This window comes from Gallinula chloropus, assembly GCF_964237585.1.
Source record: "Gallinula chloropus genome assembly, chromosome: 4".
In the NCBI taxonomy this organism is placed as follows: domain Eukaryota; kingdom Metazoa; phylum Chordata; class Aves; order Gruiformes; family Rallidae; genus Gallinula; species Gallinula chloropus.
This window is the reverse complement of record NC_140088.1, coordinates 31,581,124-31,595,538: the sequence shown is the minus strand read 5'-3', so window position 1 is coordinate 31,595,538 and position 14,415 is coordinate 31,581,124. Positions and strand designations below refer to the sequence as shown.

Here is a 14,415-nt window from a genome sequence, read left to right as displayed (position 1 = left end):
GAAGAGTTGTGCTGCTGAAAGCACGGTAGGAACAGAATCATTTAAATGGCATCGGGAAAAGCACAATTAACGATGTCCAGAAATACTGACTAAAGATGCAAGCTATAGGTGTACCCTCAATTAGGATAAAGGCAGACTGAAGACAAAGCAGCATATGAAACAAGCCATCTCAGGCTTATCCAGGTAACAGGACCCAGAGCCACAATATGCCTGTCATCATATATTTCATACAAAGTAGTTTGTTGACTGTAAATACATCAGTGAAGGGGAAAGTAAATATGTGAAGAGCAAAATGCAAGATGGAAAAAGTGAGATAAATATTGTTAGATTCAGGGGAAAAATACTATAAACAGTAAGCAAAGCTCTTTGATTTGCACTGTTTTCCAGCCCATAAAACCCTAATATCTGCCAGCGTTTCATTAAAAGCTTATAAACTACCCAGCATGCCTGCTGCTGCATAAATGTATTGCTAAAAAACAGCGTTCATGTTGCAGACCTGGTATTTTGCAAAATGTTTCAAAGAAACCTTACGTGTATAAAACTTAGATGCATTACTGAAAGAAGTGTGGTTAGGGAAATAGCCCCTTCAACTCTGCGCCTAGTTAACATTAATCATTCCGAAGCAGTAGGTTTCTCTCAGCAGAGATGTTTGTAGCAATACTACTAAACCAGAAAATACCAGTGTCTCAGAAAAAGTCATTCCGTATTTTATGAAACAAATGTTGTGGGTAGAGGGTTTAGGAGAAAACTTCTATGACTTTGTGAGCTGAGTAAAAGGAGTAGAAGATGTGACTTTCACAGAGGCTTGAGAACTTAAGAGGTTTGATGAGGTCACGATAGACCAATGGCAAAATTTGTAGTGACACTACGATTTGTGAGTGACACAAAAATCCAGCAACGCTAAGACTGACTGGATCAACAACTGTTTTGACTGAATGTGCAGTCTCTTCTAAGCGTTAAAATCTTAGACCTCGGCCCTCTAAGGACAAGTAATCACAATATCTTCCCTTTTCCACAAAAAGTCATATTGGATCAATCAATTTTTTATTGTTATTATGAATGGTCCCGAACCAAGTCTAAAGGGCTCAGAACATTCCTGGTTGCCCATCTTTCACAAGATCACCACATTTCAGGGCTGGCTCGCACTGGCATCTGAACACAGGGCAAAATTAAAATGTTCCGATGACTAGAGCCCATAGCCCTGAGGCAGACGCTCCCAGTCTCTGGAGGCTTTCCAATGAACTACCACGTCTGCACTCAGCCCATTCTGCATCATTATTACTGTAGTTTTTCCTCACAGAAGCAGCTCCAAATTGTTCTGACAACAGAACATATAGATTCATTTTCCACATTCCTCAAATAACTTTATATTCCTCCCCTACTAAGATCCAACATCAACCTATGGTGTTACAATGCTGACGGGGTGAACAAGCAGTAAAACATACCTGTTACCCATGCAAATGACTTGCCCCTTAACTAGTGGCATGCTCTAGCACTGTGTGCATCAAGAAGGTAAAAATTCAGCACCTCAGCACAGCCTTATCTCTGTAATAACATTAGGAACAACACTACAGATGTAGGAACCAGGACAGGAATAGCAGAAGACAGACACAGCAGAGCGTGGTATCTGAATTATTGCACAGCTGTGAGGTTCCTGAATATGTTAATGGAAACTTTGACAGGTATATGCTGAACATATAAAAAGCCCCACAAGAAAAACATTGCATCTCACTAGCTTTGTAAACTCACACACAGTTGGTGCGATCAGCTGAACCATTTTGGAGCTGCCACATGTGTATTACAGCTGTCAGCAAACCAGCACTGAAGTGCTTGCTCGCTGAGGACGTATGAACGCACCCAGAAGACCGTCTGCCCAGACCCAAAGCAAAGGGCAGCTCATGCAACTGCAGTGGAAAGGGCTCATTAGCGTTTCACTCTGTCTAGACTTAAGTGTCAAATCAACATATCTGGCTGTTTAAATACTTTAAATCTACTACTGTCACCAGTGACTCTAAAGAAAGCCACCAATAACTCTGCATGGCTCTCGTTCATGCTGTGCACGAGCAAGTGGAAGTCTGTGACACCACTCCATGCTGTCATTATGGCCAAGCATGGTTTGCCTAGACATGAGGTCAAAGGGGTGTCTGCAGGGTAACAACAGTGGAAGGGAGGCTGTGGTTGGGTTCAGCATCCGCATGTTAGCGTAAGTGGTACAGCCAAAGGCCACATCATAAATATGGGTTACTCACTCTGTAGATTGGGCAGTCAAATCAGAGGCTGCAGCTTAAAACTAGCAGCTCACTCAGGTCCACACTAACAATGGACAGGCAACCCCCCCATGGTGATGCTTAGCTGTGCGGTTGTATAGTTTACAACAGGACTCCTTAGGAACAGGATCAGTAACATACAACCTGTGGCATACTATGACAACCCTCCCCAGTAGTGACACAAGAAATATATTTCACGTCAATTTCAGTTACCTCCCTTTAGAGACTTTGACAACCTTGAGCACAATATATTGTAGTCTAAGGAAAAAACAAAACTTTTTACTCTGCTAAATGATTCGGGCTTTCTCTCTCCTGCAATATTAAGGATCCTGAGTTTGCTTCTCTTACAGCAATGGTGACTCTGTAACAGTAAATATCCTCTGTGAGAATGCTAATACCCTCCCCCCCTCTTTTTTTTCCCCTTACACGCCTGGGTCTCAGCGTGCTGTAACGCCCAAGACAGAGCCACAGCTTTTCGGTTTTACTACTTGTAGCCTTGAAAAGAAAAAAAATAATTAAAAACTCATCCTTTCCTAAGCAAAGTAGGGTGACAGCAGAAACCATCAACCTGATGCTCTGGATGAACACGGAATAATGACACAGAAACGCTGCGCTGGTTTGTGCTGACGTGGTCTGGTACGGTGCGAGCCCAGCACGCTGCGAGGATGAACGGGTGGAGGAGAACTCCCGAGTTCCCCGCTGTGATTTGCGGGGTGCGTTCGCCACGGACCGCCCGGACACCCGCTCCGCTCTGCGGACGTGGCGCCGGGCCGGGCCGGGCCGCGCTCCCGGAGCCCGCTGCCCAATCGCGCCCGCCGCACCCCCACCCGCCCCTTCCCCGACCGGCCGGGGGAGGAGCGGGGCCGGGGAGCAGCGGGGCGGGGCGGATGCGATGAGCCGGGCCGGCCTCGGTGCGCGCCGGGCAGTGGAGGGGTGCTAGCCACCGGCTCGGAGAGACCGTCAGGGAGCGGCGCCCGCGGGGTAGGGGCGGCGGGCCATGGGCAGCAGCGGGGCGGGGTGGCGGCTGGCGCTGGCGCTGCTGGTGCTGCCGGCCGGCCTGGGCAAACCCACGGCGCGGCAGGAGCGGGCGCGGCCCGGCGCCGCGCAGCACGAAGACCGCCCGGGCTTCCAGTACGACCACGAGGCCTTCCTAGGCAAGGAGGAGGCGCGGAGCTTCGACCAGCTGAGCCCGGAGGAGAGCCGGGAAAGGCTGGGGTAAGAGGCGCGGGCGGGGACGGCAGCCCCCACCACCGCGGTCGCGACAGCGTGGCGGCCTGCGGAAACGTGGCAGGGGGAGGGCCCGGCGGGAGCGGCCCGCCGGCCGGGGTGGGCGCGGGGAAGCGGCTGCAGCCGCCGGGCGGGCGGGGCGGAGCGGAGCAGGGCTGCCTGTCTGCGTGTCCGAGGGGGTGGCGTGGCTCGGCCCAGGGAGGGGAGAGCGGCCGGGGCGCGGCGAGCGCTGCGTGGCCCTCTGCAGCTCTTCGGCCCCGGGGCAGGCTGGCCGGTTGCCGCGGGGACGGCGGTACGTCTCCGGTTAGACCTTTCGCACCGCGCCGGTTTTGCAAACGAGCCAGCGCTTCATCACTTCCGCGTTTCCCTGTCCTGCCCTCTCTGGTCCCGCATCACTGAGCTGCGTGGAGGGAGCTGCCGTGGGCGGTGCTGTGCCCCGCACCGGACTGACCTCACCTGCTGCCGGAGGGCTTTGCTAGGACAGCTCCTTGCCTCCGGGGCACTTGCTTGGACCATATTAGCTTGAATCAAGTGTAAATCATTCTTTCACAGCTCCATTTACAAATCCACTCGAAGCCTTCTTCCCACAGCTTTTCCACTTGCGACGTCTTTGCCTGCTGTCTTACACTGCTACTCTTGCTTGCGTGTTTCTCTCTACACCAAGAAGATGGCCCGTGCAACAGTTGCCTCATTTTACTGCTTCTCTTGCCTACACAGAGTCAGATTGTTCATTAAAACTATGTGTTTACTAACAAGAAAATAGTTTAAAACATCTGCATGTTCTCATTAAGATTAACTTTGTCTTTACTCCCCTTCCATAGGGAGTGGTACTTACTCACTGTGCGTCTGTCTAGTCCCACCATAAACCCTTAGCGCAGTACAACTGTTGTCTCACAGCCTGACCTCTTGATCCTTCTGGAATCTGTCACTGCACTTACCTGTATCTCAAGTGAGTAAATAGATAAAGTGCTTAACAGAGATGACCCAACTTCATCCATGCTGTTTCAGAAAGGAACAAAAGAAATCATGTTCTCCGCATACGTGGTCTATGACTTAGTTTGTCATAAAGTGCTTCACAGAAACAGACACTACTTTTTAAAACTGGTCTATGCTTACACAAGGAGAGATATTTTAGTTGGGGATATGATTTGTCAATAGAGTTGATTTTAGACAATTTTTACAAAAGCTAGCTTAGCAAGGGAGGAAGCTTAACTTCTAGCAGTCTCACTGTGCGCACCTTGGAGAGGTGATACAGGCACGCTAAGTACAGCCACAGTTAGTCACCTTTCCAATGGAGGTGATTAAAGCATTCCTGAGGACCAGGTGTGTCTGGTGTGAATGTTGTGCAGAACATCAGATTTGGTTGCTGGGGGTACAGTTTCATTACTTCCAACATTTCCTAACTGCATAACTTCAGACACCGTACTGAGACGTTGAGGAGAAGGAAGATTTTTAAAACATTTCACTTCTTAAAATTGTGGTTTATTAATCAGTTAGAGAAAAACAGTTTTAGGCAGCCTCTGGGCCAAGGGTTACAAACAGTGTCACTTCTCAGCAAGTGAGTGGCTCTTTAGGAAGAAGACATGTAATGAAAATGCTTTCCAGGAGAAAACGGGAACATACAGTCTGCTGCTCTGACAAGAGTGCACACTACATTTGTAAGACACTTTACCTTGCTTAGGAAAGGTGGCCCACACTGGTCATCCCAGTCACCACTGCTGGGACTGGAATCCCAGGGCTCAACAGCAGTAATGCAAAGTGACCCTCACCAGCTTACAGCAAACAGAAAGGAACTAGCCAGTACACAGATAAAGCACTGCAAACTCAACTACCTGTAGTTTCTTGGAGGAGCAGCTGAAGAGTATTGATTTGAGATCATGGCACATACCAGACATAATTGTATTCTGACCTGAGAGTTCACCTGCCCTTATGACAGATTCCATGGCAGGGGCATCCCTTGTCCCTGACCTCAGACACTGGATCCCTTCACAAGGGAACAATCACACATTGCCCACCCGCGCACAGCACCACCACTCACCTGGCTTTGGAGAAGCATGATGTAATCCTAGTGCAGTGTCCAAGGACTGTGTTAAGGGACTGGAGATGGGCCTAGAATGGGGCTGCAGTCCTCCCCACCTTCTTCCTGCCATTTGTGATGGGCCTGTCATTTTCAGAGAACATGGAAGATGGTTTCAGATCCTCACAATATAAAAGTTTCTGTGCCATATGCAGGCCAAGGCCAGAGTTTATCAGGATACAGTTGTACTCACAACAGGTCCAAAGGGGAAGCCTTCCCTTTGAGCAACTTTGTAGCAATGATTGCCCCAACTTTATTTCCTCACCAGATGCCTTCACAGGCTGGAAGCTTAGATCTCTGCAATAGCAGGGTGTATGTGCCCTCTATATTCTTTATTACAAAGTGGGAAACTAATTCTGACTGTAATCCCAACTAAGTCTAAGGGAGAAAGTAAGCATTCAGGTGTTATGCACCTGTGCATGTAAATTTCTGTGTAGGAGCTGGCATTTTGCATCTCTTAACATGTTCCTTGGATTTTTGTTGTATTTAGGAATTAACTATTTAAAATAAAGGCACTGATAAGGCTTTTCAGACTGACCAATGCACCTTAGCTCCCGAGCCATTTTACAGATAATTATCAATATAAAAAGTGAGGTCCACAGCCATGCCAAAGCTTCTTATTCATACCTCTGGGACCCTGCAGGCAAGACTATTTATTTCTTTGTCCCCATCTTCAAAACAGATGTAGTGGACCTATGAAAACAGGAGTACAAAGTGAAAAGGCATGAAACGTTTTGTGGTAAACAGTCCCAACTTGTTTTGTGTTAAAAAAACCCAAAGGGCTGCTGGCAGAAACATTTATTAGAACTAACACATTTAACAATAGAAATAAATATCAGCTAAACCAATTAGAATAAATTGTGGGGCAAATCCATGAACAGATACAGTCCATCGTGCAGTGAGCCCTTCACAGTCAGTTCCTCGTAAGATTCATAGAAACAAGGTTTTCCAGTCAGTTAAGTCATACTGTACTACTTCAGAAATCATATTCAGCGCCAGTTTTACAAGCTCCAACCCAAACTGGTGGTAATCAGCAATTACAGCCATTCCCTGAGAGATTTACTGCAGAGAACCTAAATGACAGAGGACAGGAGGATAGCCTTGTTTGGTTTTGGTTTTAATTTTTTCAGGTTGGTTATATCTGCAGCTGTGTGCAGAACCCTTCAAAGTTGAAAATTTGCTGATTTCAACAGGGCTTGAGGTGAGCAGCTTTGCACAGGACAGCAGCTTACAGTCCAAATACTAGCAGTGACTGGAGCCCTGCTGCAGTTACTGCTTTAACTAGTAACAGACATCCCAGGCCACACAAGCATTACTGCTTTTTGCCGGGAAAGAAAGAAAAGAACCAGAAGTGGAAGAACAGGAACAGAAGACTATACATGGTGTACATGCCCATCATGACACAGTCATATAGCTCACTCTGCCCTAGCATCAGACTGATGGAAAGCCACAGGATAAGCTGCAGGTGTCCATGAAATCCAAGGTTTTTCCCCGGGTTGCCTCCAGCAAGCTTGCAGTACAGGCTTTCTCCTGATGTGAAATCAGTGTCTCCTGCTTTTGAGCCCAGCATGACCACAGTGAAAAGCAGGTCCCCCTAAGTTGGTATATACAACCTAAGAAATCCAGGTATTATCCGAGGTACTTTGTTAACGACTTTTGATCATGCAAGTTCCATTTGAACTACTCATAGCACTGTTGAATAACTGATAGAGAATGATCCCTGAAGATAACATGCAAAATGCGAGAAAGCCTTAGCCAGTAAGGCAGCATTAAGTTTTAGGCACTGCATTTTTTGAGGAAAATCAGCATCAGATAAAGATTACTAAAACTGGATTGGCTTTTTTTTTGTCAACTCTTAAGGATGCTAGTCTCTTTACAGGAAAATTGTGGACAGAATAGATGACAACAGAGATGGCTATCTCACAACAGAGGAATTGAAAAACTGGATTAAACGAGTACAGAAACGCTACATCTATGAGAATGTGGCTAAAGTCTGGAAAGACTATGATCTAAACAAGGACAATAAAATTGCCTGGGAAGAATATAAACAAGCCACCTACGGTTATTATCTAGGTAAGATAACATTTTCAGGTGATATGCTCAAAGACAGTTGAGAATATAAGGTGTGATTTCATGCCTTACAGTCAACAGGACTTTGGTGTCATATTTAGGACTCTTAAAAAAAATCACATTACATTTTATAGATGCAGAGGTCAAAAACACTTTTTAGTCATTTATTGCAGCCATCAGAACACAGAAGGTTTTGTAGAAGGATTGTTGAATGTACTGGCAAAGCTGAATTAAAGTCTCCTCCAGTTAGAAATATACATGTATTTTAACATTAAAAATGGTACTTTAATTAAAAAATAAAAAAATAAAATCTTGTGTAATTAACTTGTATTTGTTAATTCAGTCTCTGAACTCTTAAGGTTCTAGATGTTAAAATTTAGGCTGGGTTAAAAAAAGCTATAGCAAAGTTGCTGATAAAAATAGTTCTTGCAGAATAACGTGCTTCTGGCTGTGGTCAACTGCAAATGAAATTGTTAAGAAAATCAGTCTAAAGATATGTGTATTTTAAAAATACCTGATTCCCTCCCAACATTTCCTTTGCTTTTTTTAAGTTAACGAAGGGAAAGGAGGAGAAGGAGATCACTTAAGGTAAAGGACAGTGCTGGCAGAACACCAAATTGCTATTAGTTGACTATTTATACTGGAAATGAGAAGACAATATCTGCCTTCCATAGAGGCAATTTCTAGAGCAAGCTCCCAGTACCGGTAGTGAATCTAAAGTCTACCTTAAATGTGAAAAGCTCCATTTTAATCTATTGAAGGAAATACGTGACACACTGTCCCTGCAGCCCTTCTCAGCTCTTCACTTTTGCTTTCTGTAATCCCTGAGAGTTAGAGAAGAGCTACTATATTTTGGTTTTGTGTTAGTTCCCACTTAAAATTCACATCTGTGATTCTTGGCCTAGTCTTTTTCAACTGTGTTAAAGTTTTTATGAGTATATTTCATATTGAAAGACAGTTCAGTGCTCCTATTTTAAAAATTAGATCCAGTATCGCTCACGTTATGCTGATGAACACTCTGAGAAAAGGTCATTGTTTTAAACTGAAAATGATTGTTAGGTTCCCCAGTGCACAGGCATAGCAGTTAATGTCAGTCAGTCTGCTGAAACCGCTTGATTTTAGTTTATTGCCTTTTGAAACTGAAAAGTTGTGTAGATGATGCTGATTCCTAAGAAGGATGAAACCTGTGAATGAAATCTACCCTGAATACTGCCTAAGGAGTGCTTGTAAAAGCATATTGCAAAAAAAGCCCTCACAAAAACCTATACTGCCTAAGGAGTGCTTGTAAAAGCATATTGCAAAAAAAGCCCTCACAAAAACCTATGAAGGATGAATGCTGCAAAATCCATTACCTTGGATTCTAACAGGAGGCCTACTCAGACATTTACCTGTGCTATTAACTAGCCATTAAAGAACCAACCGAGTGCTTGACCACTGAATTTAAAACTTCACAGGAAAGAGAAGTTCGTTTAACTCAGCATCTATTCTGGCAACATGCCTTCCTATTTCTAGGCTCAAACAGCAAATTGGGGTATTTCCTTGTGATACTGTGTTTTGAAAGGAACCTAGTTCTGAGATCATGTTGATTCATTTGCAGAAAATCCAGAAGAATTCCAAGATGCAACTGATCAGCACAGTTTTAAAAAAATGCTGCCCAGAGATGAAAGACGATTTAAAACTGCAGATCTGGATGGAGACTTAGCTGCCACTCGTGAAGAATTCACTGCTTTCCTTCACCCAGAGGAATTTGAGCATATGAAAAACATTGTTGTCTTAGTAAGTGGAGCAAACCCAGTGCCACTGGATTCACTTTTGTTTGTGTAGGGGTTCTTGGTTTTTTTTTTCTTTTTTTTGGATGAGCTTTGAAATGTTTCTGAGCTTTCCATGCAGGGTTTAGAGAAAGACACACACATAATAGCCAGGTGGGGAGCAGAAAGGGATGCCTTTCATGAAATTCACTTGATTTAGAGTTCTCAGTAAAAGGACTCCTTAAATGAACTTAGGCAGCTCTAAATGGAATCAAGAAACTGTCTTGGGGCACAGATTTAACAGCAAAACAAAGGGTATGCTGACATGCAGCTGCTAAGTGTTCAGTGCAAGCTTGTATCTGTCCCAACTTAAAACTTCAGCGTGGTGTCCAGTTCATTCTTGTGCAGGGAATTTTTTCAACATGAAAGGATATTTGTATATTCACTGTTAAAACAACAATCACATTGGAATTGGTGAGAGTAGAAGGGCAGGTCAAGGCCTCAGTAGTGAAGTGGTTGAAGAGGTGAGTAGCCAGAATTCTCAGTTCTCCCTGATTGCTTCAAGGCACAACTGTTTTACAGGAAACATTAGAAGACATAGACAAAAATGGGGATGGTTTTGTGGATCAAGATGAGTACATTGGTAAGTGTTGCAGTTTGTTCCTTATATAATCTCCAGTCCACTTGTCCATCTTCTCTCAACTTTGCAGCAGTATTAACAACTGAAAGATTAACGTTTCTGTGCTCTGGTTCAACTGTTCTAAACCAACCATCCAATCCCAAGTTTTTAATTTCATTTTAGGCAGACAGCAAAAGGTTCCTCCCACTTTACAGCATAAGATCCTCCTCTTAGTCCATAATTTAGCTAAGATTGTCAGGAATAATACTTTTGATAACAGGAATACTCTGTCTCTCTGTACTTGACCACAATAACAGCTTTTTGAAGGCATCAATTAGACATTCAGGAGGTTCAGAAAGTGAAGTAGTCTCTTCCCGAGTTTGAGTGGTACTTGACTATGAAAATAGCTGGGAAGCATGGACTGATAAAAAACGAAACAAAAATCACCTTTTTCTACTAACTGTTTTCCTAATTAGCAAGTAAGAACCTGTATGTTTCTAATGGTTTGTATGGTGATGCCATTATATTTTTTCTAGAAATACAGGATGTGTTAAAAGTGTAAAAAAAGCACTAAGATGTGAGATTCTCAAAGAAGTTGTGAAGTGTGTGGAAGTCAGCTGTGTATTACTTCAGTGGCAGAAAGGGAACAAATTGGGAAATGCCAACAGCAGATCAATTACAGTTAATTTGCACAAACCTCAGTCACACTGGGCAGTTAGCTGCTGTCTTGCGCTCAGACCTATGAAGGCAAATGGAAGTGGGACCAGAGACCAGCAGTATGTAATATGCTTTAGCCTTTCAAGTCATGATGCTGATATCCAAAGCTATCTTCTCCCACCACACTGACCTCCATGGGGTTTAAATCAAGGAAGAAGTAGCAGGAAAGCATTAGTGGAAACTCAGCTGAATCTTTCTGTTTCTAGTGGTGCTATAAAGATCACTTTGCATAAAATCAGGAACAATGTACACATGTTAATTAATGGCAGGGGGTTTCTATTCCTTGTAAATTATATTTAGCCTCAGAATGTGAATGCTATTCATTTATGACTGAAATAACAGAGCGGCATAATGTTCACAGTAATTTCAGTTCATTCAGTGACATTACCTATATATAATTATAAGGTAATTGTCAACATTTGTTACCATGTGAATGCTGTTTTTTCTTCTATAGATAGGAACATAGAATGTTCTAGTCACGATCACCCCACATTGGCAAGGATGATAAATCAAATTGACAGGACATGTCAGTTGCTTCAAGTAAACAATATAATTTGCACTTTAAAAAATTAAAAAAGAAAGTGAATGTGTTGTCTGAAGTTTTCTTCATGAGTTGAGGAAAACTATGCTTGAAGTATTCCTACATCCTTTTCTCTCACACACACACACACATTATTTCTGATCAAGCTGTGGTTAAAAAAGCAGATCTCTTTTTTGGTAGTTTCTAAGGAGCAACGAAAAGATGTGCTCAGAATTGCAATCTCTAGATCAGGTATTCGGTGGGGAAATCTGCTGAAGGTTACAGAACCTTCCCTTCCCTTCCCTTCCCTTCCCTTCCCTTCCCTTCCCTTCCCTTCCCTTCCCTTCCCTTCCCTTCCCTTCCCTTCCCTTCCCTTCCCTTCCCTTCCCTTCCCTTCCCTTCCCTTCCCTTCCCTTCCCTTCCCTTCCCTTCCCTTCCCTTCCCTTCCCTTCCCTTCCCTTCCCTTCCCTTCCCTTCCCTTCCCTTCCCTTCCCTTCCCTTTTATCACAGCACCATTTACTCTTTCTATGGATACCAGCCAGCCTCTGTCCCAACACCACCCATGTGGAATGCACTTTTCCTTAGCACATCCTTGAAAGCCAAACCCAAAAGCCATAGGAGTAGAATCACAAAGCAAGGCTTGAGTTGTAAATAGAAAAATGGAAGGCTTGCAGAATAAACATCCCAGGTGAGCAGGAAATAATTGATTAGCCACAGTGACCAGAAGAGAAGTGGACACACTGCTCATAATTTGGAAAGCCTGTGCTGTAAAGAACAGATATGAATCACTCTTTATTAATCACTGCTACTCTCCTGACACTGCACAGATAGCCATTGCCAACATGGCATTTTCCCACTGATGCTTCTTAAATGCAGCACAGGACTGATGTACATAGCAGCTCATGTATGTAATCTGTGCATGCTATGTCACAAACGGTACTCCATCCCAAGGTACAAGTGGTACAAGATACATTCCACCCCACTACGACAAGTGTATTGGCTGTGGTTCCTCTCACAAAATGTGCCCCAGATTCTCGTCTTTGTAGAAGAATTCCTTCTACAGCATCGCATGGTTAAAAATGCTGCTACTAAATTAATCTGCTAAAATGAATTTCTCTTACACAGACCTCTCTAAAAGCAGGAAAAAACCATTCCAGTTCCATTTATCAATTTTCATTTTCCTGAATTTCCTCTGTGCCTTTTTTTTGCCTTAGCCATTCTGCTGGCTGGAGTCTGATCTTATCCACAAAGACATTTGCTGGCAGGGACAAGATAAAAGAACTGAATTCCTTTCCCACCACGTGACAGAGGCCAGTACTAAACCTTATGATTGTTATTTAAAAAAATCCTTAAAGAATTTATTTTTCATTCTGAAATTCAGTGGATGGTGGCCTTTGGATGCGTTCATCTCTTGCATTAGCCTCACCAGCAGTGCATGGTTACATTACAAGGGGAATGTAAGAATGGACAAAATCACCAGAAGTGAAGAAATAAGCCTGAGAAATGCTGTGCAGAGTGAAAAAGTTTAGTCTTCCTCTGAGGAATGCTGCACAAATATTTCTAGTTGGTGCATAATTTGTACATAATTAAATATGACTTGAGCAAGACGCTTATTTCTCTCCAGCTGATATGTTTGCAAATGAAGAAGGTGGACCAGAGCCTGACTGGGTGATTACAGAGCGTGAACAGTTTGCAGATTTTCGTGACCTCAACAAGGATGGAAAGATGGACAGAGAGGAGATTCAGCACTGGATTCTCCCACAAGACTATGATCACGCCCTGGCTGAAGCCAGGCACCTAGTCTATGAATCAGATGTAGACAAGGTACTTACTGTTCTGGTATATATTTCTTAAAAGAAGCTATTATATAACATGGTGGGGCTTGGTTGTTTGTTTTTTTTTTTTAACATATCAGCTGACAAGAAATTATTCCTATTACCTTTTCTTTTTAGTACACTTCAAATTAAGTTTTAGAGGCTATTAATGCGAGACTGTAAATGCATCAATGCCAGTTTGACTTGGTAGGGTTAGAATCCCAAAGTACAAGTAGTAAAATGTAGTTTATCAGCTCTAGAATTCCCATTTGCCTTCATTGGGTTAGATAAAAAAACTACTAATCATCTTAAACCTGAAAGTTTTAACACACTAGAAACCTGCTTTTTCTTTTTAAAAGGGGACATTTTTTAGTATGCTAATTTAAACTGCAAGAGAAGAATTAAAGATATGTTACATTGTAGGTAGGGAAAAAACCCCATTTCTATAATCGAACACACATCTTTGACTTAACTGGCTCAGTGCATCCTCTCCCTCTAACATGGGAGGTTAATGGTTCAGTAGACACAGAGTAAGTTACTAACATAACCAACTGCCTTCAACAAATTACACCAGAGAGTTTTCCAGTTTTACTGTTAGGGAGGCAAAGCCAAACCACAGGGCAAAACTGCACCCCAGCTGACCCATATACTGTTTGTTGGTGAATTAATTACAAAGAACTTTCAATTAGCAGTCTGATCCAACTGCAGCTAGTGGGACTTTTGTCTTCCACTGGCATCCAAATCTCACTCACCATGACAGCTACAATGATTCCTGAACCTGCAGTCTGCTTTTTTGAAGAACTATCTATTTCTCAGGGCTCTTGCAGAACTCTGCTGGTGTGTCTTTTACTTAGCCTTGAAAATTTTCTTACCAATATTTTATTTTCTTCCCACCAGGATCAAAAACTAACAAAAGAGGAGGTTCTAGACAACTGGAATATGTTTGTTGGAAGCCAAGCTACTAATTATGGGGAGGACCTCACAAGAAACCACGATGAACTATGATACAGCCTGTCATCCACTTTTTCTCCACTTCCCTGAAATTACAGTGTCCCCTCTTTTTTTCCACTCTTTTTGGGGAAGGTGGTCAATGGACACTCACAACCAAATGACTTGCATTAATATATTTAACATGCCAGTTTCTTACCTCAGCAGCCACACAGATACAGCTTTGTAGTCTTTTCACATGGTTAAATACAATATCCAATTACTACAGCTTTATTTTGGAAAAAAGAAAAAGATGACTTTTCTTAATAGGTCAGAGCCTGATCTACAAAAGGCACTTCTAAAACATAATTGCAAGGACCTTTAATACTGAAAATATTTTCTTCAAATACCTGTTTTTACTATAGTGAA

General features: G+C 43.2%; 1 protein-coding gene across 1 annotated transcript; it reads left to right on the top strand.

Annotated features, from left to right (window-relative positions):
* Positions 1-3,264: 3,264 nt before the first annotated feature.
* Positions 3,265-14,081, top strand: RCN1 (reticulocalbin 1; the record flags this gene model as incomplete). The annotated part of the gene is made up of 6 exons (XM_084263336.1): positions 3,265-3,482; positions 7,451-7,644; positions 9,239-9,417; positions 9,972-10,032; positions 12,870-13,069; positions 13,957-14,081. The coding sequence occupies 6 exons, from the start codon at positions 3,265-3,267 to the stop codon at positions 14,062-14,064; spliced, it is 960 nt and encodes a 319-aa protein (XP_084119462.1). The 3' UTR covers positions 14,065-14,081.
* Between the last annotated feature and the right edge of the window lie 334 nt (positions 14,082-14,415).